Source organism: Scyliorhinus torazame, chromosome 15, assembly GCF_047496885.1.
Source record: "Scyliorhinus torazame isolate Kashiwa2021f chromosome 15, sScyTor2.1, whole genome shotgun sequence".
In the NCBI taxonomy this organism is placed as follows: Eukaryota; Metazoa; Chordata; class Chondrichthyes; order Carcharhiniformes; family Scyliorhinidae; genus Scyliorhinus; species Scyliorhinus torazame.
Window position 1 is genome coordinate 86,042,815 of NC_092721.1, and position 25,756 is coordinate 86,068,570.

Genomic DNA, 25,756 nt, shown 5'->3' on the forward strand with positions numbered 1-25,756 from the left:
ACCAAAATATACCTCAATAAAATGTTTATTAAAAAAAGATAGAGCTCCTGGATGCCCTTTTCCATGTTCCCATGGGAGAGTGACAATTATATGGCCCTTTTCAGATCCAAGGCTGATTCCGTTTAACAGCTACCTTTGAGTTGCCATGTTCTTAATACCACACAACAAACAATCTCTCAACATCTCAGGGTGGGATGGGCCAAAGTCACAATGTTTGGCCAACTTACAAAGGCACATTAGAAATTCCGTAACTCATTTCCCAAGGGTTTGCCCTGCTGTATTGAACAGATATCTCTGCTTTATTATTGACAGCTTAGGGTCGCAATGATCCATGACAAGTTCCATGAGTTCACTAAAGGTTCTCAAGTTGGGTGACGTTGGGTAGGTAAAGCTCTTGATTGGGCTGAATGTCAGGCCCCGCAGGCAGTCAGGAAAATTACCTTTTGTCACTCGTCTCCATCAATACCATTTGCCTGTAAGAAATACAGCATCTGTTTGGTATACTGGGCCCAATATACTTCACCTACATCAAAGGCCTCCAGTCGTTCAAAAGGCGGCATTTTTAATGTCACACGATCCCAGTGCCGGAAGGCTTTTATAAAGCAATTTTACGAACCCCAAGTGGTCGGGTTCCACAGGAAGCTCGTATTCCAGGAGTCCCATGGGGAGATCAATTGGGGTGTCCCCATGAGTCTCGTGAGGGTTATTACACAAATGTAGGCACCTTACACTCCAAAATAAGAGAATTCATAATAGGGTACAAGGAAATGGCAGAACAATTAAACAACTACTTTAGTTCTGTGTTCATGTAGGAAGACACAAATAACTTCCCAGAAAAGCTAAGAAATCAAAGGTCTTGTGAGAAGGAGGAATGGAAGGAAATTACTAGAAAAATAATGCGAGAGAAATGAATAGGTTTGAAAGCTGACAAATCCCCAGGGCCTGATAATCTACATCCCAGGGTACTAAAGGCGGCGGCCATGGAAATAGTGGATGTTTCGGTCATCATTTTCCAACACCCTGTACATTCCGGAATAGTCCCAGCGGATTGGAGGTGGAAAATGTAACCCCGCTATTTAAAAAAGGAGGGAGAAAACAGGGATCTGTTAGCCTGACAAGAGGAGTAGGGAAAAGGCTAGCATTTATTATAAAGGACATGATAACAGGACACTGAAAAAATACCAATGGAATTAGACAAAATCAGCATAGATTTATGATATGGAAATCACGTTTGACAAACCTACTGCAGTTTTTTGAGGATGCAATTAATAGAATAGATAAGAGTGAACCAGTGGAAGTGGTGTTTTGGATTTTTAGAAAGCTTTTGATAAAGTCCCACCCCACACAAGAGATTAGTGTGCAAAATTAAAGCACATGGGATTGGAGTAATACGTTAGCATGGATTGGGAATTGGTTAGCAAACAGGAAAGAGAGAGTAGGAATAAATGATCTTTTTTAAAGTAGCAGACAGTGACTAGTGGGGTCCCGCAGGGATCAATGCTTGGGCCCAACAATTCACAATATATGTCAATGATTTGGATGAAAGAAACAGAATGGTGGGGTATTATTTAAATGGTGATAGATTGGAAAATGTTGACGAACAAAGGTACTTAGACGTCCTCGTACACCAGTCATTGAAAGCAAGCATGCAGTACAGAAAGCTGTTAGGAACGCAAATGGTATGTTGGCTTAGTTGTGAGAACACTTGAGTACAATAACAAGGATGTCTTACTGCCGCTTTACAGGGCCTTGGTGAGACCACACCTGGAGTATTATGTACAGTTTTGGTCTCTTTATCGAAGAAATTATATACTTGCCATAGAGGGAGTGCAGCAAAGGTTCACCTGGGATGGCAGGATTATTGTGTGGGGAGTGGGTCGACAGGGTCTATATTCACTGAAATTTAGAAGAATGAGAGGGGATCTAATTGAAATATATCAAATTCTGACAGGGCTGGACAGACTGAATACAGGGATATTGCTTTCTCTGGTTGGGGGGGGGGGTCTAGAACAAGAGTCACAGCCTCAGGATAGGGATAGGCCATTTAGGACTGAGATCAGAAGAAACCTCTTCACTCGGGGTGGTGAGCCTGTGGAATTCTCTACCACACCAGGCTGTGGAGGCCAAATCAGTGAAAATATTTAAGGAGGAAATAGATTTTCAAGACTCGAAAGGTGCCAAGGGTATGGGGGGAGTGTATGAGTGTTGAGATAGAAGATCAACCATGATCGTATTGAATGGCAGAGCAGGCTCAAAGGGTCAAGTAGCCTACTCCTGCTCCTATTTTCTATGTTTCCATATCCAAGAGTGAGGCTGCCCAATATCAGTTTGCAGGATTTGGGGCCAGGTTTTCATGTAGCAAAGGGAAAGTTCCTGACTCTGCAAAATGCCTCTGTTAAGGAGGCCCCACCCACCATATTTTCATTCCCAGGAGGCAGGGGCAAATTGGGGTCAGCTCCCTCATCTCTGGAGGCAGGCCTGAGGCAGCACCTGAGGTGGGCAGATGGCAAGACCAGCAGGCTAGAATGCCTGCCTTCATTTACTGGGACATCATTCAGCTGTAATCATGTCTGTTAGACCCCCTTCATGACCGTTAGGGCCAGACTCCTCCATGCCTCCCCATCCCCATGCTCAGAACCTCAAATTCCCTCATATCACAATGCCCCCTCCTTGCCACCCCCCATATCTCCTTTGCCCTCACATCTTCCATGCCTCATGTGCACCATCCATATCTATTTTCCCAATATCTATGACACACAGATCCAATGAGCCATTGGCAAGTCTTCGAAATGTTCTTGACATTGACAAAACAAGCAGAGGCTTTGAAAACCTTAAACACTGCTCTTTAGAACCTTGTAAAAGTCAATCATCCACAGTTACTCACAATATCAATGCAAGAAACCTTAATCCACTTCCAATCTCTTAACCTTGTGTAAATAAATACAGCAGGGTTGACAAAAGAGCAAGGGAGTGTGCAAAACCTTAAAGACACAGCGGGGCTGAAGAGAGCAAGAGAAAGCACAAGGCTTTGGAGACACAGCAGAGCTCACAGAAGAGCAAGAGAGAGCAGGAGACGGGAGACACAGCGTGACTGACAATAGAGCTAGAATGCGTGCAAGACTTAAGAGACACAGCTAACTAAAACAAAGTGTGAGAGAACATGCAAGACTTTGAAAACAGAGCGAGGCTAGCTGTAGCCAATCTGTGGGTTCAAAGCCTGCTTTCAGAAGCAAAAATCGAAATATGATATCACAGGGCAGCAGTAGGTGATTGGCTATTGAGTATTTCCAAGGGAATTTCAATCAGGTTAAGTAAAACAAAAATGAACGTGATAAGATTATAAGCACAAACAAGACTAGACACATTAATTAAAACATTTAATTCAGAAAATAAATAATCATTTAGTTAATCAAAACACAATGAAGTTGGCCAGGCTGGTGATGTGTTGCGATTGTGGTCTGTGGGAGCTAATAGTTGCCTGTGTGATTCATGGTAACCACATCTGCAATAAGTATCTGCGCCTCGAGGAATTTAGACACAAATCATTGAGCTGAAGGCTGACACTGTAATGCATCAGAGAGGGAAAGGGGTGTGGGACGGGAGAGGGAAGTTGCCTGGATACTTTATTTCAGAAAGCAGTCACAGCCCTCAGGTTAGGACATTTGATTTGGTCCATGGTCAGGGACAGGAGGGTATGACTACGGGTGCAGCATGGGGACACAGTCTCAGGATATGGGGTAGACCATTTCGGACTGAAATGAGGAAAACTTTCTCGACTCAAATGATAGTGAAACTGTGGAATTCTCTACACAGAAGGCTGTGTAGGCCAAGTCACTGAATGTACTTGATAATTTTAAAAAGATAATTTTAAATTTTTTAATGGCTTTGAGATAAAGGATCAACCACGATCATATTGAACAGTGGAGGAGGCTCAAAAGACCGAATGGTCTACTCCTGCTCCCCATATCTATGTTTTCTCTGTTTCTAGATGATGCCACTGCCCTTGCAATTGTCGAACATAGGTTCTTACAGCTTGCATAGAAGAAAACGTGGCCTGCAGGGCAGATAAGCAAACTGGTACAGGAAACCATTCAAGCAGGGTCTGTAAATAAGAATATAGTGGTACATAGAGGACTGTATGGTCAGAGGGGTTTCTCTATAATCGAGTGTTACGTGACCAGCAAGGACTTGGGACATCCACTCTGGGCTGGAGATGAACCTGTAATGGGAGGGAGAAGATCCAGTTGTCATGGCCCACATGGTACAAACAATAGGATCAGGATCGAGGTTCTGCTGAGTGAAAATGAGCATAGAGAAAAATCTCTGGATTATTACCTGAGCCACAAGCAAATTTTCAGAGGGTAATTAAGATTAGGGAATTGAATGTATGGCTCAAAGATTGGTGTGGAAGAATGAATTTTGATTCATGGGATACCAGTTCTGGGGAAAGTGGTACCTTTGGGGCAGTCTTCACTTGAACTGTTTTGGGACCAGTGTTCTAGGACTTGAACCTAATTAGTGGGGGGGGGTATCGCGTGAGGGTGATGTGATAAACTAAAGGAAAAGGACAAGGCAAAAGAACAAGGCAGAAGAAATGAATCAGAGGGTGATGATATGAAGGGATAGAGTGTACAAACGTAAGAGTGCGACTTCAGATAAGGCCAGAGTTTGCAAAAATAGTAAAAAGGCAGAACTAAAGACTCTGTATCTGAAAGCCCATAACATTCAACAATTGTCAGCTGAACTAGAAATAAATATGTGTGACCCAATAGCCATTACAGAAATGCTGCAAGGGGGCCAATGCTGAGACCCAAATATTCAAAGGTACTTGACATTTTGGAAGGACAGGAAGCGTGGAATAGGTGGTGGGGTTGCTCTGTTAATTAAGGATGACAGCACAATAGATGAAAGATGATCTTAGTTCTAAAATCAATATGTGGAATCAGTTTGGGTAGAGATAAGTATAGCATAGGAAATAAATCAATTGTTAGAGTTTACAGGTCTCCTAACAATAACAATGCTGTAGGATCAGGTATACAGGAAGGAATAATGGGGGATTGTAGTAAAGACACTCACAGTAACTTCATTGAAGCCTACTTGTGACAATAAGTGATTATTATTATTATTCAATTATCGTGGGTGATTTTAATCTACATATAGTTTGGAAATTTCACATTAGCAAACGTAACATGAAACATGAATTCATTCCAATGAATTCGGAGTTCAGAAATGTTAACTTTATTTCTCTCTCCACAGATGCTGCCAAGCCTGCTGAGTTTTTCTAGCAGTTTCTGTTTTCAGGTCTCCATTATCCACAGTATTTTACATTTATTTTAATTTGTAGCATGTTTTCTGGACAATTTCTTTGAGCAGCGTTCTATGGCTAACCTATTCGAGACCTAATACTGTGCAATGAGGCAGGATTAATTAATGGATCGCAGTGTGAAGGAGCCTCAAGGTAGCAATAATCATAACATGATTGAATTTTGCATTCAATTTGAAGGAAAGAGTGGCCCCTAGGCTAGTGTTAAGAGTAGGCAATTACCAGCATGTGAAATCAGAGCTGGCTAAAATGACCTGGGGAAAACGGTTGAGTGGTACGTCAGTAGAAATATAGTGGCAGATATTTTAGAAAACATTTCAGAATGTTCAGCAAAGATATATTCCAGTGATAAAGAAAGACTCTAGGTGAAAGATGCACCACCATCTGTGATTAACTAAGGAAGTTAAAGATAGTGGGAACAATTCAATGGGAACATTTCTGAGATCATTTGTGGAGGGTTTCTCAGGGAGTTTCCTGTCGGCTCTGCTGGTGTGTTCCCTGTGGTGATGTGCATCAATGTAAATACATGTAGGCAAGCGAGACACTAGAGGGAGCACCAGAGACATCTCACACACACACACTCAACCAATAGATCGGTTAGATAGGACACGACTCACAGAGGTGACATTACACCAACCCATATATAAAGGACACCACAGACATGATCTGCCTCTTTCCAGTGGAGACAGTCAGTGAGTACAGACACAGGGTTGATTCAATATCACTCCCACCACATGGTTTGCAGCAACTGGTTAGTCAGTCTGGGTAGCTATAGTAGGATTAGCAGTAGTGTCGAACCCAAGTAATAGAAGTATAAATAGTTTAATAAACGTGTTGAAGTTATCTCCACGTCTGAACCTTCCTTTGTCAAGTGCACCACAAGGAAGCCGCTTATGCTACACCTAGAGCATAACAAATCATGGTACCAGCAGTGACCTGTTTCAATCCATATAGCCATACCTCAGCGTACAGTGACAACCAGCAACAATACCCAGGCAAGATGTTCGAGATCCGGGTTCCGCAGCAGCTCCAGTGCCACGGCGATCTCCGCGAAAACTGGCGGGCATTCCGGCAAAAGTTTGAAATCTTCCTGGTAGCAGTCGACCTACAAGACGTGGCCGATGCTGAAAAGACAGAGCTTCTGCTCACCATCGCCGGTGCCAGAGCAGAAGAAATCTTTTAAAAATTCAATTTCTCCAAAGGGCAAAACAGGAGCGACTTCCAGGCAGTCCTGGACAAATTCGGCAAATACTGTGAGGAAAACACACTCCAACCAGCAAGAAAAGGTAAGAGAAGCACCTGTACTCACCACGAGGCTGAGATCCCAGAGCAGAGAACAATTTTGATCGGCGGCCATCTTTCTAAAGGGACTGCACTTGCGCAGTTGCGCGAGAAGCGCACAGAACGGAAAGGTCCGTTTACGCATGCGCGACACGCCACGCATGCGCAATCACGAAAACGGCCCCGGTACAGGAACAGCGAATTGCACACGCGCAAACACTTCCTACGTATGATGTCACATGCGTCATGACGCAAAGACCCCGGACCACGCCCATTTAAGGGGGAAATGTCCCAAATCAAAGAAAAAAATCTTTTAAAGCCGTAAAACAACCTTCTTTCACCTGGAATGACAGCACAATGCCTCAAATTGAACCAGGAAATGAAATTAACCTCCGAAGAACCCTGCAACAAGCAGTTACCCAAGCCCAAATCGATGATTCCGACCTTGAATTCTTCGAAACCGACCTTTACATTTTCTCTGGACCTCGCGAGCCCAATGCGACCTCGGACGCAAACCGTGATGATATGGTCCTAGAAGACTATGACTCGGACAAAGGTTTTTTCATTAGAAATGGCGACCCCCGTACTGAATCCAACGCAGACGCGGGTTTATTCTTCGCATTTGAGGATCTTCAGCCCAGCATCTACAATACACCGACTCGTGAGTGCAGGATTATGTTGTGGCCTGAAACAAAGAGACAGAGAGCGGTACAAGCCCACAGAGAGCGGCCTGCTGCCACACAGAGCGTGGTACATGCACCGCTCAAGGTTCCCGACTCTACGAAAGAAGACACGCAAGACTCCACACCGCAGTCCTTACATGAGCAAGAAGTGACTCCAGTGTCACAAGCCTCCACAGCGAGCTCGTGGACAGACTCCACAATTGCAGAAACGCAAGACTCCAGAACGCAGTCCTTGCACGAACAAGACGTGACTCCAGTGTCACAAGCCTCCGCAGCGAGCTCGTGGACAGCTTCCACGATAGAAGCAATGCAAGACTCTGACATGCAGTCCTTGCAGAAACAAGACCATGAGGGTCTAGCAACCTCCTCTGACCAACTAGCGGCACACGATGCAAGTCTGCCATGCTCAAGTAAACAGCAAGAATACTATGACAGTCTACCACGCTCCAGTGCACAGCAGGATGACCATGACGGTCTATCATGCTACAGTGAAGAACAAAGCGACGATGACAGTCCAAGCCCAAAAGGACAACAGCAAGATAATGACAGTCCACCCACATTGTTTGCACCACCAGATGAAGACTTTGACAATTTACCCAACCCAAGTGAACAACAAGCAGCTACTGAGGCTCTACCCACGGTATGTGAGACGAGTGACGACAGCATCCCACTTCTCATGCAAGATGTGCAAAGTGACAGACCTCAGCTAGTGTGTACAGAGGCACTCGGCGATCACTGTGAGACCACTGGTGACTCCGGTGACACCATGATACTTCCACCCTCATTCGCTCGAACCTCTCCACAAGTTAATGCATTCCTGCATGTTCCGACTCCAGACGTGCAGCTTCAAGAAATCTTAGCTGACTCCAGTGAACCTGCTGAGACTCCGGACGGGGGGCATCAACAAACCAACACTGACTTAGTTAAAACAGACCAGAGTCCAGATGGGGAGCAACCAAACGCCGACTCTGATTCACGTAAACGGACTTTACTCCAGACAGGGAGTTCCGCAACCTCAGTGATGGCACGCTCAGGGTGACAGTAGATGCCACAATGACAGGAGATGGATCACACTGCGTCAGTAATAACAAGCAGCGGCTGCAGTCCAAGAGGAATACACCAATATTCACCACAGCTATATCCACACATTTGTTCCACATAAGCAGTGCAGCCAATGACAGCTCATGCTGGACAAACCCAGTATTCAGGCATGCAGCAGCCAGCAGTCTATGCAGCATATTCTCAAACAGGCCAGCACTACGGATTGCCCACTAATGGAATCAAGACCAAAGGAGGACTACCGCAAGCGCAATCTGCACGACAGACTGGATGCCTTAGTTACAGCCCAGAATTTGCTGCACCCCAGCCTGGCCAGACGGCATATTCCTATCAGATGCAAGGTTCTAGTTTCACACCATCACCAGGTATTTATGCCAGCAGCAATTCTGTTTCCAACTCGACAAGCTTCAATGGTTCTCAGCAGGATCACCCTTCCTGCACAGCATGTGGCCAGAACCAGTATGTACAGTCTTATCCAACTTCAGCATATGGCACATCCATGACCTCGAATGATACTGTTGATGGTATCTCTTCAACGTCAACACCTTATCAGCTACAAGATGCCATCCGACAGCACCATCACAAACATCGAAAAAGAAAGGGACTCCAAATCAGAGAGCGAAGTGATTTGACCACTTCTTGGTTCCTGTGGCACAGGGACGTTGATGGCATTCATAACGAAGAGAAACATTTGACCATGATGAGTGATGATTTTTGGACTTATTGTTTAATCACTGTTCCCATGACTTGTCTATAACTTAACATATCTACCTGTTTTTTGTTCAATTTTCTTAAAGTGTACAGAAAATATGTAACATATAAAAAGGGTGGATGTGGTGATGTGCATCAATGTAAATACATGTAGGCTAGCTAGACACTAGAGGGAGCACCAGAGACATCACACACACACACTCAACCAATGCATCAGTTAGATAGGACATGACCAATGGACATTCACGATACACACAGAGGTGACCAACCACAGGAGGGCATTACACCAACCCATATATAAAGGACACCACACACATGATCTGCCTCTTTCCAGTGGAGACAGTCAGTGAGTACAGACACAAGGTTGATTCAATATCACACCACATGGATTGCAGCAACTGGTTAGTTAGTCTGGGTAGCTTTAGTAGGATTAGCAGTAGTGTCGAACCCGAGTAATAGAAGTGTAAATAGTTTAATAAACGTGTTGAAGTTATCTCCACGTCTGTACCTTCCTTTGTCAAGTGCACCACAAGGAAGCCGCTTATGCTACACCTAGAGCATAACAAATCATTCCCCACCACTATCCAATGACACTTGGTCACTTTTTGGGGCCCTGGGGAGTTTCTCACCGGTTTAGCCCACACTTTGGGCGGGATTTACCAATCAGCCTGCCAAATGGTTTTCGGGGGTAGTTGGCCCAACAGAGCAGGGTCTACTGGTCCCGCCGCTGCGCTGTCATTGAGATTTCCCGTTAACAGCACCGCTCACCGCCGGGAAACCTGTGTAGTGTGGTGGGACCGGAATTTCCCACGGGCGTGAAATGCCATTAAATCCCGCCCTTAGAATCATTTTCAGCACTGGGGAGCTGATCATAGTTCCCATGTGTGGGGTGACATTGCACTGGGTGGGGAGTGTGGGGTGGGGGGGGGGGGGGGGGAGGGGGGGGGGGAAGAACCCACAAGCTCACTTAGAGATTGGGGCACTCTTTCAAATCATCGCCCGGAAGTGAGGCTTTGGGTCCCCCCACACTATCCACCCATGGGCAATGTCATGGCTCCACACACATGGGAACTATGTGAGGACACCCCGCTATAGGGTCCTGGGGGTCCCGGCTCTTCAGGCCCCCCCCCCATACCTCCTTATAGGCCTCTCCCTTCCAGGATTCCGGCCCGTCACTCCCCCAACTCCCAGAGGCCCCTGTTTACCGGTTATGAAACCCCCACTTTTCGAACCACCTTTCCTGCCTTCCTTTCATGGGCATGGCCCCCCTCGGCCCATGACCCTTGCACTGCCACCCTGGCACAGAGGCAGTGCTCCTGCCAGCTTGGCAGTGCTACACAGGCACCTTGGACATGCCAAGGTGCCACCTGGGCAGTGCCAAGGTGATGCGTTCCGGGGGGGGGGGGGGCAGGGAGCCACCCTGCACTGACCCTGACCACCCAGGGGTCTCCAATAGCCCGTGCGACCCCTTGGGTGCCGTTCTGCCTGGTCCATGTTTGTGTGGGATGGCCAATAGATCACGGATAAGCACGGTGAAGTTGGTTTAAAACCGACTTTGGCAAACACGGTTTGGTCACACCCCATTTGGGCATGATTCTGATCCGACACTTCGTGGGACTTCGGTTGATCCCGCGAGGTGTGAAGGCTGCCTGGAAGTCCGCGGGAGGCCCCTCAAGGGATCTACCGGCCATGTTGCGCTCGAGTAAGTACGCAACACTGGGTGGATCGTGCCCAGTGTCGAACAGTTTCAAATTGAAAGAAAAAGGATATGACTCTGTGAAGATTAGTGGTAGGTTAGAATTTAAAAAGCAGAAAATATTTTGCATGTGTCTTCTCTATAGAAGACACAAAGAACATTCAAAAGATGAAAGGGATGGAGAAACTTAAAACAATTACAATCACCAATTAAATGGTACTAAGAACATTGATGCACGATCAATTACACAAAGACGAGAGTTGGATGTAATCGAGGCTTTATTACACTAAGATGTGTGGCCTCCTACAGCAGCTGGCGAAATGGTTGCTGTACGAGGAGCACACATATTTATACTCCGCCTACTGGGCGGAGCCAGCAGGCAGGTAACTACCCCCGTACCTGTAGTACAGGACCTTACCACAAAGCACCTAATAAAAACATCAGTGGTGACTACCACAAAAGATTTTAGGACTAAAGGCTGACAAGTCACCAGGCCACGACAGACTTCATCCTAGGGCCCTAAAATATTTGGCTGCAGAGATAGGAGATGTACTGGTTTTAATTTTCCCTAGATGTGGAACAGTCCCAGCAGATGGGAAAACATATTCAAGATGATTTTCCTTTATTCAAGAAAGGAAGGGCAGAAAGCAAGCAACTACAGGCCAATTTGTCAAAGTGAAAATGCAGGAATCTGTTATTAAACAAGTTATAGCAGGGCACTTAGAAAATCTTAATGCAATTAGGAAGCGTCAACATGGTTTTGTGAAGGAGAAATGATATTTTACTAATTTATTAGTTCTTTGAGGAAGTAATAATTAATGTGGATAAAGAGGCATTTCCAAAAGGAGTTTGATAAAGTGACACATCAAAGGTTACCACATAAATAAGAGCTCATCATGTAGGGGGAAACCTCACGGATAGAGGTTTGGTTAGCTAGCAGAGATTAGGGATAAATGGGTCATTTCCGTATTGGCAAGCTGTAACCAATGGAGCTCCACAGGAATCAATGCTGGATCCTCAAGGATTTACAACCTGTATAAATGACTTGGAGAAATGGTTGCTAAATTTGCTGATGACATAGAGATAGTTAGCAAAGTAAATTGTGAGGAGGACATTAAAAAGTCTACAATGGGATTTAGATAGGTTAGGTGAGTGGGTACAAAATTGGAAGATGGAATATAATATGGGAAAATGTGAACCTGTTCACTTTGGCAGAAATAATAGAAAGGCAGTGTATTATTTAAATTGAGAGGGATAGCAGAACTCTTGAGATACAGGGATTTGGGTGCCCTGGCACATGAATCCAAAAAAGTTAGTCTGCAGGCATAGCAAGTGATTAGAAGGGTAAATTGATTTTTTAAATTCATTCATGTGGGTGTCACTGGGTAGTGAATATTTTTAAGGCTAAGTCAGTCAGATAGATTCTTGATTAACAAGAGAGTCAAAAGGTAGCGGTTGACAAGAGAGTAGAGTTGATACCTCAATCAGATCAGCTATGATTTTATCAAATGTCGCAGCGGAATCAAGAAATTGAATGGCCTACTCCCTCTCAGTTTTATGCATATACTTGCATATTTAAAGAAAATAACTATTACAAGGTATTAGAGTTATCAATCAAATAAACCTCTCACACTCTAAAAGGTGGCTTAACATAGCATGCTGTGCTGAGTGTGTTAATCATTTTTGGACCACAGTCAAGCATTCAAAATGAGGCGATCTGACAACTGTTTCAACAGAAGCAAATATCTGTTTTTCCAGAAATATTACCCTCACAAGAAGTCAAGAGGTGAGCAGGAAAAACTGGCAAGAGAAAACTCATATACTGTGAAGAGGTCTTCCACAACAGCACTGATATCCCAAATATTTTTCATTTCTTGCATTCCTCTTCCTACAATCGTGGTCCAGAAGGGTGGGAAGCTCTTTTCAACTCTGCAATGAAGAAATGGAAGGACAATCTTCCAGTCAGCCTGGGCTGACTACCTCTAAACAATACCAATATTGTTTGATACCAATCCAGTATGATTCGCTCTCCTTAACCTTTGACATGAACATAAGCTGTAGAGTCATGACCCAGGAACATTAAATAATCCAATATGTCTTCTGAAATAAAATTCTTGAAAAAACAGTAAAATTTTCAATTATTCAAAATAAAAATAGTTGATTTACACATCATTAAAATTGGGTATTTCTGGAATGATCAAAAGCTGACCTGACAATTAAGGGAATCTAAAAGTTTGAATAAATATTTGCATTCCAAGTTGCAATAAATATCCCTGCAAGACAAAAAACGTTCTTACCTCTTGTAAATGTGCTTCTTTTTTCCTTGATGACAGATTCAAATGCTTCTCCAATATAGAATAGTATTTCTCGCTTTCTTTATCAAATTTTTTCTTTCCATCCTGCAAAAAAAAAAAAAAATCTTTGGAAACAATTGACGAGGAACATTTCAATGTTTTATTTTCTTTGTTTATTTGGCATTGGCAATATTGGGCTGTTAGGGGAGTGGATTCCAATTTCTGTACAAGGTGAGCAGTGATTCATTTATAAAAATTCAGTAAGAATGGAAAAGAAACCATTTAGTTGAAGCGACCACAATTCATCTACTAATCTTGAACGTTGATAATTGATTGAAGGGTACTTATTTTCCCTGTGTCTTTAGTCTCTTAAAACATTGCTTATCAATGTAAGAACTGAAAAAATAATGCGATTTTGATTAACTCAGACCAAATTTTTTTCCATAGCCCGATGCTGAAATCGGGATCGGCGATCGGGCAGGAAATGGCTTCCGACGCCAGATTCGGGGCAGGCACCGGTTTGACGCCAGTTTGCGATGCTCCGCCCCCTCCAAATTGACGTCATCAGGATGCACGCCACATGCAGTTGCAAGGCCGTTGGCGCATCATCAGCTGGCCCACCCACTATGCTCCGCCCCCTATGGGCTGAGTTCCCTGATGGCGTGAGCCATGTGTACTCCCAGCGGTTGGGACTCTGCCACACCGACTGCGGACAGTGTCCAGTGCTGCCACACTCGTCCAGGATCCGTGCTGCTGGCTGGGAGACTGCTGCTGGGGCTGGGGGGAGTGGTGGCCTTGGGGATCGGGGTGGGCGAGTTAGGGTTCCAGCATGGCCAGTGCCATGTTTTCCAGCGCAGTTCGTCGGCCCTGCTCACCCGCGGCTTGGGACCCGCCGATTCTCCGGCTGTTTTCTGTGTGGTCTGCAGGTGTTCCATGTGGTGCCAGTGCTAGCCCCTCACTGGTACCGGAATCGGTGAGGGGTTCGCGCCAATTTTCCCATCATGAATCACCCGCAGATTCTCCGTTGGCACTGTCACTTTGTCTCAGGAACAGAGAATTCCGCCCATTGTTTCTTAAATCAATCATCTTATATTGGTTGCAGGTGTGAAAATAAAAAGTTAGTATTTGTAGGGATTGCCCCATCAGGATAATATTTGAATGCATTATATCCAAATACATTTTCCCTTCAATGTAACTAAGTCTTCATTTCAATATAAAACAATATTTGTCTCATCAATTTCAACATTTGTCTCATCAAAGATTATTCAAAATTGGCTGAACAATGGGTTTACATGAGTGTTTGGAAAAGAAAATGAAGACCAATACAAAAATGATTACATTTCCTTCTAAGGCTGACATGGATTTTAATGCTTCTGTCATAAAAAATCTGCCTCAATGACTGAAACAAATTGAACTGGTAAAATACATAATTCCATGAAAGAGCAAGTAGATAAATCCATTATAAAAACAGTATTTTGCTTTTTTATAAATAGGTGCATAGAGTATGAATAAACAAGTAATCAAAGTTTATGCAAGATACTCGTTAGCATGCACTGCAAATTCAGTGTTCTATTAAAGAAAGGACATTAAAATCCAAGAGAGCATACAAAATGATTTCATCAGGATGATGCCAGGGATACCAACTATGAGGAGAAATATGAGGACTGAGGACTATTTTCACTACAGCAGAGAAATCTATATACAAACATATGGATTCAGAACAGGAGTAGGCCTTATCACCTCAAATCTGCTTCACCATTCAATAAGATCATGGTTGATTTTAACCTCAACTCAACATTCCCACCTACTGCTCATCAAGAACCTATCTACCTCTGCCTTAAAAATATTTTGACTCTTCTTCCACCGCCTTTTGAGGAAAGACGTTCCAAAGACTCTCAACCCTCAGAGAAAAATAATTCTCAGGTTTTCCTTAAATGGATGACCCCTTATTTATTCACCTGACAAAGGAGTAGTGCTCCAAAAGCTGGTGATTCGAAACAAACCTGTTGGACTTTAACTTGGTGTTGTAAGACTTCTTACTGCCCTTATTTATGAACATTGACCTCCTAGTTTTGATTCTCACACAAAAGTAAACATCCTTTCCACATCCACCCTGTAAACATCATTCAGGATTTTGTATGTTTCAATCAATTCACCTTACTCTTCTAAACTCCAGCAGGTACAATCCTAGCTTGTCGAACCTTCGCTCTTTAGACAAACTGTCAATTCCAGGTATAAGTTTAGGAAATTTTAATTGAATTTCTTCCAAAGCATTTGCATCCTTCCCTCATTAATATAATAATATTAATCTTTATTAGTGTCACAAGTAGGCTCACATTAACACTGCAATGAAGTTGCTGTGAAAATCTCTTAGTTGCCGCACTCAGGAACACTGAGGGAGAATTAAGAATGCCCAAATTACCTAACAGCACATCTTTCGGGACTTATGGGAGGAAACCGGAGCACCCGGAGGAAACCCACACAGACATGGGGAGAACGTGCAGACTCCGCATAAACAGTGACCCAAGACAGGAATCGAACCTGGGACCCTGGCGCTGTGAAGCAACAGTGCTACCCACTGTACTACCGTACCGCCAATACTCTACACAATATGCAAGGCATGGTCTCACCAATGTCTTGTACGACTGATGCCCCTTGCAATAAACAATAACATTCTATTAGCTTTTCTAATTATTTGCTGTATATACATACTAATGTTGAGCGATACATACACTAGGACACCCAGATCACTCTGCATCTCCGAGCTTTGCAATCTCTCACCAGTTAGATAACATGCTTTTTTTATTCTTCCCAAGCAAGTGAACAATTTCATTGTTTCCTACATTACACTACAGTCCATTTGCCAGATCTTGGCCCAGTCACATAATCTATCTATATCCCTTTGTAGCCTCCTTAAATCCTTATCAGAACTTACTTTCCGACCTGACTTTTCAACATCAGCAAATTTATCAACCATACCTTTGGGCACTTCATCCAAGTCATTTATATAAATTGTAAAAAGTTGAAGCCCCAGCTCTGATCCTTTTGGAACACCACTTCTTACACCTTGCCTACCAGAAAATGAACTGAAAATAAATGGAGGACTTTAAAATTATAAATGAACAATAAGACTGAGGAGACAGGTTAGGATCAATTTCTTTACATGGAAGGTTGTTGGAACATGCTTTGCCACAGGAAGTAGTTAAGGGAGTCCATTTGCACCTTTTAAGGAAAGGCTGGATAAGTATGTGAAGCAGAGGAAGATGCTGTAATATGAAGGCAGATAAGGCACTAGGGATTAGTTCTGGAATGCTCCAGCAAAGAACTAGCACAAAACCACAAGCTGACTGGCCCCCCGGGCTGTCGATCTCTATGAACTAATGTCACGGTGGCACAGTGGTTTCACTGCTGCCACACTGCACCAGGGACCAGGTTCAATTCCGACTTTGGATAACTGTGTGAAGTTTGAGCTTTCTCCCCGTGTGTGCAGGGGTTTCCTCCGGGTGCTCCGGTTTTCACCCACTGCCCAAAGATATGCAGGTTAGATTGTCAGGCCATGGTAAAATTGCCCCTTAGTGTCCTGGGATATACAGGTTAACTGGGATTACAGGGATAGGGCAGGGTACTCTTTCAGAGGGTCTGTGCAGACTAGATGGACTGAATGGCCTCCTTTTGCAATGTAGAGATTCTCTGATCTGTTTGCATGAATAAAATTGTAATACTGGTATGTAACAAGCATTTTAACTTCCAGCAAGATTCAGAGCCTCACTTTATGAATTGTAAAGTAATTGCACGGGTAAAAAGTGTGTTTTGACTTTCTGAAAAAATTGGAACGTGCAATATACACAGCCAGTTGTCCAGATATATGTGCACCACCTATCAACTAAGACAAGCTCATTGACTGCAAATGTGCAGGTGAAAAATGCGGTATCACGATTAATTGTGCAGCCTACTACTAAATACCTTTAAAATAAATATGACCATAGTTTAGATGATATTCACCATTAATATAGATACTTATAGAATGTTTCCTATCACATAAGAAACCACCTTTAGAAAATAACCTGCTCTTTCGCATCTCTACACATTTTGCACACTAACTTGGTGGAAGTGTACCATAGTGGTCATGTTACTGAACTAGGAATCAAGAGGCTTGAATTAATGCCCTGAACATACAAGTTCAAATACCCACCATGGCCGCAAAAGGAATTTAAATTCAATTAATAAACCTAGTATAATATGCTAGTCTTTCCAAGCTTGTCAGTGAAGATTTGCACAAATCCTCATCTGTTTTAATGTGGCACCCTCTACAGAAAATCGTAGGCATTGTAAGCAGGAAAAGCAGGAGCAAAGTTCTTCAATCACTCAGGTTGAACTATACACCATGTAAATGTCACCAGAGGACCATAGGCTGCTCTCCCCTTTGGGTGCGGACTGGTGGTGATTTAACCTGAGGGTCACCAAACCGCAGGCAAGGGGCAAGGTTGAGAAGGCGAGGTCTTCATGAATAACCTCAACTGAAACGAAAATTGAGCTTGCGCTCTTGGTATTGCTCCACATCACGAACCATCTATCCAGCCAACTAAGCTAACCGATCCCCTGCAAACAAGAAGAAATAACGGAACATAGAAATTACACCTAATTCATTGCACAAGGACTGAAATAAAGATTGTGATCTGCAGATTAGATTAGGAGATAGAAACGAGAGTAAGGGCAGCACGGTAGCACAGTGGTTACCACTGTTGCTTCACAGTGCCAGGGTCCCACATTCGATTCCCAGCTTGGGTCACTGTCTGTGCGGAGTCTGCACATTCTCCCTGTGTCTGCGTGAGTTTCCCCCGGGACCTCTGGTTTCCTTCACAAGTCCCGAAAGATGTGCTCTTAGGTGAATTGGACAATCGCCTCGGTGTACCCGAACAGGCGCCGGAATGTGGCGACTAGGGGCTTTTCACAGTAACTTCATTGCAGTGTTAATGTAAGCCTACTTACTACTTAATATATTATAGTATTATTATAACACAGAAATCTGGAAAAATGTTTATCTTTAAATCTGCAAAATTAATTTTCTCCTGAGGAAATAAAACTCTACACATCTAAAAAAAAAATTCAGGGCCAGAAAAGTTGTTCATCAGTAATTATCATTGATTATGATATTAAAAACTTACTACAGAGGATACAGGTTGGGTATCCAAAATCTGGTTGTCTGAAAACTGGAATAGTCAGAAAATGTTAAATTTTTAAAATATTGAATTTGATATTCAGTTAAATAAAATTTGGTCTTATCACCCAAATACCAGGTAAATTTGGTTCAACACTAGTTATCAATGGTGCACTGGACTAGTTATTGGCTTCACAGAATCCTTACAGTGCAGAAGGAGGCCATTCGGCCCATCGGGTCTGCACCAGCCCTCTGAATGGTCATTCCACCCAAGTTCTCCCTGCCCTCCCCCATCCCAATAACCCTTTAACATAACCTACACATCTTTTTGGGACATTAAGGAGCAATTTTAACATGGCCCCAACCTAACCTGCATATTTTTGGACTGGGAGAAGAAACCGGAGCACCAGGAGGAAACCCACGCAAATACGGTTGAGAACATGCAAACTTCACACATAGTCGCCCAAGGCCAGAATTGAACCTGGATCCCTGGTTCTGTGAGGCAGCAGTGCAAACCACTGTGTCACCCTTATTTGTTTACAGTGGTGGGCTGGTCTTCTTTCTATGCTCCACATCAACGTGATTGCCCCTCGACCTCCCAAGGCCCCAAGTGTCCAAAATTGGGGGAAAATCAAAATCTGAATTTTGGGTATTGAACATGTTGCCATAATTCTTATGACTATTTTTAATGTGGAATAAATGGTCAATGAGCCAAAGGTCACACAGTAATACTGATTTTGGTGCAGATCCTATTGTTAAAGATTGTAAAAGCAGCAAGGTAGCATTGTGGATAGCACAATTGCTTCACAGCTCCAGGGTCCCAGGTTCGATTCCGGCTTGGGTCACTGTCTGTGCGGAGTCAGCACTTCCTCCCCATGTGTGTGCGTGGGTTTCCTCCGGGTGCTCCGGTTTCCTCTCACAGTCCAAAGATGTGCAGGTTAGGTGGATTGGCCAGGATAAATTGCCCTTAGTGTCCAAAATTGCCCTTAGTGTTGGGTGGGGTTACTGGGATATGGGATAGGGTGAAGCTGTTGACCTTGGGTAGGGTGCTCTTTCCAAGAGCCGGTGCAGACTCGATGGGCCGAATGGCCTCCTTCTGCACTGTAAATTCTATGAAAAGCACAGTAAATGGAAGGGGAGAGGGTATACTTGACATTAACTTCTGAATTTCATGTTTAACTATGCATACACTGTAGCCATCTGAGTTGGCCAAGTCCCGATTTAAAATGGCGAACGGCAAAGGCTGAAGGGAAATTCAGCCAACACAGGCAGAAACCAGAAGGTGCAGGTTTGCTGTGTATTTAACTCTGCAAAGGCCCAGACAGCATCGACACTAGCAGCCATCTGCATAATAATGTAGCAACCATCTACATACTAATAAGCGATCCCCGGGAACAATAGCAACATTTGGGACAAACAAAACTAAGCCAGACTCCTCGGCGCCAGCAGGAACCAACACAAAAGAGGTTAACGGACACCTCAAGACCGCCCATCGATCAGGGAACCGCTCCAGTATTGGAGAAATCGAACCAAGCGATTGGAACGAAGTCCAATCACCTAGAACCAGCTACAGGGTCCGCCCCGAAAGGCGGGAAGCCCCTGGGGACTATAAAGCTAAGCCCCCAAGTTCAAATCGGCTCCTCTTCTTCTTGACCGGGTCACCCAGCAACACGAACCAACATTGACCATGACCGGTCCAACGGCCGCCGAGAGATCGTAAGTCTTAAGTCAACGCTCGCTACGAGAAAGGCGCTCCTAGCTATCACTCCGTACCAACTTCGAATCCCGCAGACTCAGAAACCGAACGAAAGGCCATTTGTTCCCCTGACCTGGTGGGCCAGTCCGAAGTTAAGTACAGGCCTGTTAGTCGTAGAAGTAGCTTAGACGTAGAATTTGTGCATGAGTAGCGATTACTGTGTATAATAAATGTGCTTTGATCTAAATCTTACTAATCGGTGTATTGAGTTATTGGTTATTACTCAAACTTGAACCTCGTGGCGGTATCATAAAGATACCTGGCGACTCGAGAGCAAAGGTTATAAAACAGAGCCAAATGAACCAACCAAAAGTTAGTAACAACACGAACGGCAAATGTTACTGTCAGATTTACCCTATAATACTAGTGAGCACTGATAGCCTTGCCATTATTATTACAGCAAAATGTAGACCAGGAGGTACTATTCAGCTATTTAGGTTTGTGTAAGCTGGTCTCTTTCTAGAGTTAAGATCATGGATCACATATTTTATATTTATTTTAGATTAAAAGATGTTGGTCAGTTAAGAGTTGTGTTGTTAAAAGTGTTGGCAATTTAAGATTATTTTGCACTTATAATGTGATGCCTGCACGTACCAATGGGATATTTTCAATATACCCACGTTTTATGTTTGTGTGTACTCTGCTGCAGTCTGCATTTTCACCACTAGAGACCATCAATGAACCACGGAAGAGTTCTAAACTCCATGAGTCCTTCAAAATGTACAGGTGGCAGTCAATTTATGTACAACATTACTGCACATATTTTACATAATTTACAGAACCAACAGCTCATAATTGCATTCCTAATGTTTTTAGTCTCACATTGGTTAAAAAATGGTGACAGCTTTCAAACCACTTTACAGACCTTGCCCAAGTATTTTCAGTTAATAACTATATCTCTGTATCACGTAGTCTCACCATGTTTCTTGAAGTTGTTTCCATTTCTGTCACTAACCGTCCAGTGACCTCAATTATATTATAATTTAATGCCAAATTATTATACTGCAGTTATTCATTCAATCTAGATTTAAGCTGAGCAAACTTATTGGGCATAGAATCGTACAGAATCTTATGGTCATACAGAATCTTATGGTCAGTCAATGAAGCAGAATTCAAACATATCAATCTGGGCCAGATTTGAACCTAGGTCCCAGAGGTCAAAGGCTGGTGTCTAAAGCACTGGCCCACCCAGTTCCCCACCATCTTGTCTAAAAGCACCACTGAAAGAGATGCAAATTAACTCCGATCAGCTCTGGCTGCAGCTGCATTTCCACCCTGAACAAGCAAGCAAAGCAGTTTTTCCCGTCCTGGCCTATATTGATTTTTCTTGGATATCTGAAAACTCCCTAGCAAGACAATCAAAATCCTAATAATGACATCACTAACTGCATGGGCACAAGATTTGTTCCTGAGATTGCTGCAAAGTTGCACTCACAGATTTCATTATTAAAATCTTATTCTTAAAATATTAAAAATAGCAATCTGATCTTGTGCTCAGATTTTCTCTTCATTCTTGTCAGAAGGTGCTTGTTTTCTGCTAGGTATTTCTCATAGAAACACAGATGAGAACAAGGATTCTGACAAGTTGCCAACTCTAGTTGGGGATACTTCTGGGGGTTTCATCACACAATCTCCCTTTGTTAAGAGCCCTGGCCCCATCGGGTGGAATTTTATGGCACCTCCCACCGGCAGTGTCTTCTGGTCCCACCAAAGTCAATAGACCTTTGAACGGTTCACCACATTTTTCAGATCTGCTGCGCTGCAGTGAGGCCAGAGAGTTCCACCTATATCTAGCCATTAGTCACCAAGCACTTACACTGTTGTAGTACGCCAACAGCAAATCAAACAGCCTCTTCATTACCCAACTACATGATTCCTAATAGTAAATCAACCTTCTTCTCTAATCTCCAATGATTTTTATACGATAAATTAGTTTTTAAAGGAAATGAAAACACTTTTTGAAGGGATGTTTATCCCAAGTTGCTCAAGGTAGTGTTCAGGAGATTATATTTATATCTTGGTGACTCCGGGACAGTCCTGGAGAATTGGCAACCCTTAAGCTTTATGAGAAACAAAGGCCGGAGTTCTCCCTTTTTGAGACTAAGTGGGTGGTGGGTGGCTTCGTCAGCGCCTTTCTCTGGCCAGAATGGTAGAATCCCATGCCAGATTCTGCGCTTGGAATTCATTAATTATGCACAGGTGAGTTCCCCTCCGAATCACCTGGAAGAATATCCCACCACCCTGCCATATATAAGTATCACTCTCTCCAACCCATTTACCTTCACGAGACCCCCACTTCACAGTATAGTCACAGTGCTGAAGGAGACCATTCAGCCCATAATTTATGCACCATCTCACCAAACAAGCACCATGGTTTAGTGCCATTCCACAGGTTTTTCCCCGTACTCCTATGTTTCTAACCAAATAATCATCTAATGCCCTCTTGAATACCTCGATTGAATCTGCCTCCACCACACTTCCAAGCAATGCATGTCAAGCTCAAACCCCTCATTGTGTGAAAATGTTTTTTCACACATCACATTTGCTTCTTTTGCAAATTGCTTCAAATCTGTGCCCTCTCGTTCTTGATCCTTTTACGAGTGGGAACAATTTCTCCCTATCTATTCTGTCAGCAGCCCCCACGATTTTGAATATCTCTGTCAAATCTCCTCTTAGGAGAACAGTTCCAAACTCTCCAATCAATCCTCATAACTGAAATTTCTCATCCCGGGAACCATTCTTGTAAACTGCTTTTGCACTCTCTCTAATGCATTCACATCCTTCTTATAGTGTGACACCCAGAACAGTACACAATATTTCAGCTGAGGTCTAACTAGTGTCTTGCATAAGTTCAACATAATCTCCTTGCTCTTATACGCTATGCCCCTAAAGCCCAGGAAACTCTGGGCGCGATTCTCCGAAATGGAGACTAAGTGTTCCCGCGTCGTGAACGCCGTCACGTTTCACGATGGCGCGAAGCGGCCGCGGGCAGTAGTGATTCTGACCCCCACAGGGGGCCAGCATGGCGCGGGAGCGGTTCACGCCGTTCATGGCGCGGCGCCCATTTGGCGCCGAGAAGGGAGGCTGGAGCGGTTCACGCCGCTCCAGCCTCCCTTCTCGGCGCCAAATGGGCGCCGCGCCAACCCGCACATGCGCAGTTGGGCCACACCAACCCGAGTATGCGCAGAGGACTTCTTCAGTGTGCCGGCCCCGACGCAACATGGCGTAGGGGTTCAGGGGCCAGCCGCGCAACAAAGTAGGCCCGTGGGGGGAGGGGGTGGGGGGCGGCCCGCCGATTGGTGGGCACCGATCGCGGGCCAGACCCCATCGGAGCCCCCCCGGTGAAGGAGTGCTTTTCCCCACCCCACAGGCCGCCACCCGACCCTTTGCGCAGAGTTCCCGCCGGCAGCGACCAGGGGTGATTCTCCACACCTCGGAGAATCGCGCGCCGACGTCGGGGTGGCGTGGCGCGGTTGTGGCGATTCTCCGGCCCAGCGCAGGGCTCGGAGAATCGCGCCCTCTATGTTTTATTAAGTGTTCTCTCCACTCAGGTCCCTCTGCTCCTGTACTCTCTTAAGAATTTTGCCTCTTATTTTCTATTGTCTCTCCATATTCTTCCTACCAAAAGGCATCACTTCACAGTTCTCTGCATTGAACTTCATCAGCACCAATCATATGCCTACTCCACCAACTTGTCTATGTCCTTTTGAAGTTCTACACTGTCATCTCAATTTACAAGAATTCCAAGTTTTGTACAATCTGCAAACTTTGAATTGTCCCCTGTGCACCAAGATTTAGATCATTAATATACATCAGGAAGAGCAAGATCGCCGTACGGACCCCTGGAGAACATTACTACAAACCTTAGACCAAGTCAACATGGATTTATGAAAGGGAAATAATGTTTGACAAACCTACTGGAGTTTTAAGAGGACGTAACTAGTAAGATAGATAACTGAACGTATGAATTCGGATTTCCAGAACATTTCTGATAAAGTCCCACATAAGAGGTTAGTGTGCAAAATTAAAGCACATGGGATTGGGGGTAATATATTGGCCTGGATTGAGAATTGATTAACAGCTAGGATACAGAGAGTAGGAATAAATAGGTATTTTTCAGAATGGCAGGCAGTGACTAGTGGGAACTGCAGGGATCAGTGCTTGGTACCCAGCTATTCACAATAGACATGAATGATTTGGATGAGGGAACCAAAAGTAATATTTTCAAGTTTGTTGACAACATAAAATTAGATGGGACTGTGAGTGGTGAGGAAGAAGTTTCAAGATGCTTTCGACAAGTTAAGTGATGGACAGATACATAGCAGATGCAGTCTGTGGATAAGTGTGGTTATCCACTTCAGTACGAAAAACAGAATGGCAGAGTATTATTTAAATGGTGATTGATTGGGAAATGTTGATGTACAAAGGGATCTGGTGTCCTAATACACCAGCCACTGAAAGCAAGCATGCAGGTGCATCAAGCAGCTAGGAAGGCAAATGGTATGTTGGTGTGTATTGCAAGAGGACTTCAGTACAGGAGCAAGGGTATCTTACTGCAACTGTACAGGGCCTTGATGAGACAACAGTTGGAGTATTATGTGCAATTTTGGTCTCCTTACTCAAGAAAAGATATGCTTTCCATAGAGAAAGTGCAGTGAAGGTTCACCAGACTGGCTCCTGGGATGGCAACATTATCGAATCAGGAGAAATTGGGTTGACTGAGCCTGTATTCACTATGGTTTAGAAGAATGAGTGGGAAGCTTATTGACACATTTCAAATTCTGACAGGACTGGCAGACTGGATGCAGGGATGATTTCCACTGGCTAAGTGGTCTAGAACAATGCGTCGCAGTCTCAGGATACGGCATAGGTCATTTAGGACTGAAATGAGGGGAAATGTCTTCACTCAAAGGGTGGTGAATCTGTGGAATTCTCTAGCAGAGAAGGCTGTGGAGGCCAAATTACTGAATATATTAAAACAACAATACATTTCTAGACACCAAAGGCATCAAGGAATATGGGGAGAGAGTAGGGGTATGGTGTTGAGATAGAGGATCAGCCATGATCATGGTGAATGACTCAACGGGTTGAGTGACATCTTCATGTCCTATTTTCTATGGTTTTTTTCATTACATGTTTCCATAAAGAGATGTCAATAACATTGGAGTGAAGGGAGAAAGGGAGCAGAGGGGCCAGCCCTAGATTCAATGAGGACTCACTCAGAGCTCTCCTATGTGCAACATACTGATGTGAACAGTTATGCCAGCCCCTGGCAAGAGGAGGAAGCCCAACCAGACACAAGCTGTGTGGGAGGAGGTAGTCAATAAATAAATAATAAGTAACCTTGATTGTCACAAGTAGGCTAACATCAAAATGAAGTTACTGTGAAAAGCCCCTAGTCGCCGATTTCCGGCTCCTGTTTGGGTACACAGAGGGAGAATTCAGAATTCTCAGCTGGTACGGGAATTGAACCCGCGCTGCTGGCCTTGTTCTGCATCACAAACCAGCTGTCCAGACCACTGAGTTAAACCAGCCCATTTGTGTGGGTTTGGTCAGAAGGACTTGGTCCCATTGGCAGAAAAGGTGCAATTACCTAATGAGGTCAGCCAGGAAGAATATGATTTCATTATGAGCTATCTTGGTCCAGTGTGCTAGAGTTCACTTTTACAAATGCAGGAGGTGACTGCATTTGGCTGCTTTTCAAAGGCAGCATGATTCTATAAGAATACAGCTGTTCTTGACAATGTCTTTGTGCATTTCAAGCAATGGTCTAATTATAGGGCGGTTTGCAGGAT

At 44.1% G+C, this 25,756-nt stretch overlaps 1 protein-coding gene across 1 annotated transcript in view; it reads right to left on the reverse strand.

The window, feature by feature from the left end:
* arhgap42a (Rho GTPase activating protein 42a) overlaps positions 1–25,756 on the reverse strand; it is a 572,455-nt gene that overhangs the window by 222,911 nt on the left and 323,788 nt on the right. The window contains exon 5 of the mRNA XM_072476376.1: positions 13,051–13,152. Within this exon, the coding sequence (XP_072332477.1) occupies positions 13,051–13,152 (102 nt within the window). The remainder of the gene's footprint in view (positions 1–13,050; positions 13,153–25,756) is intronic.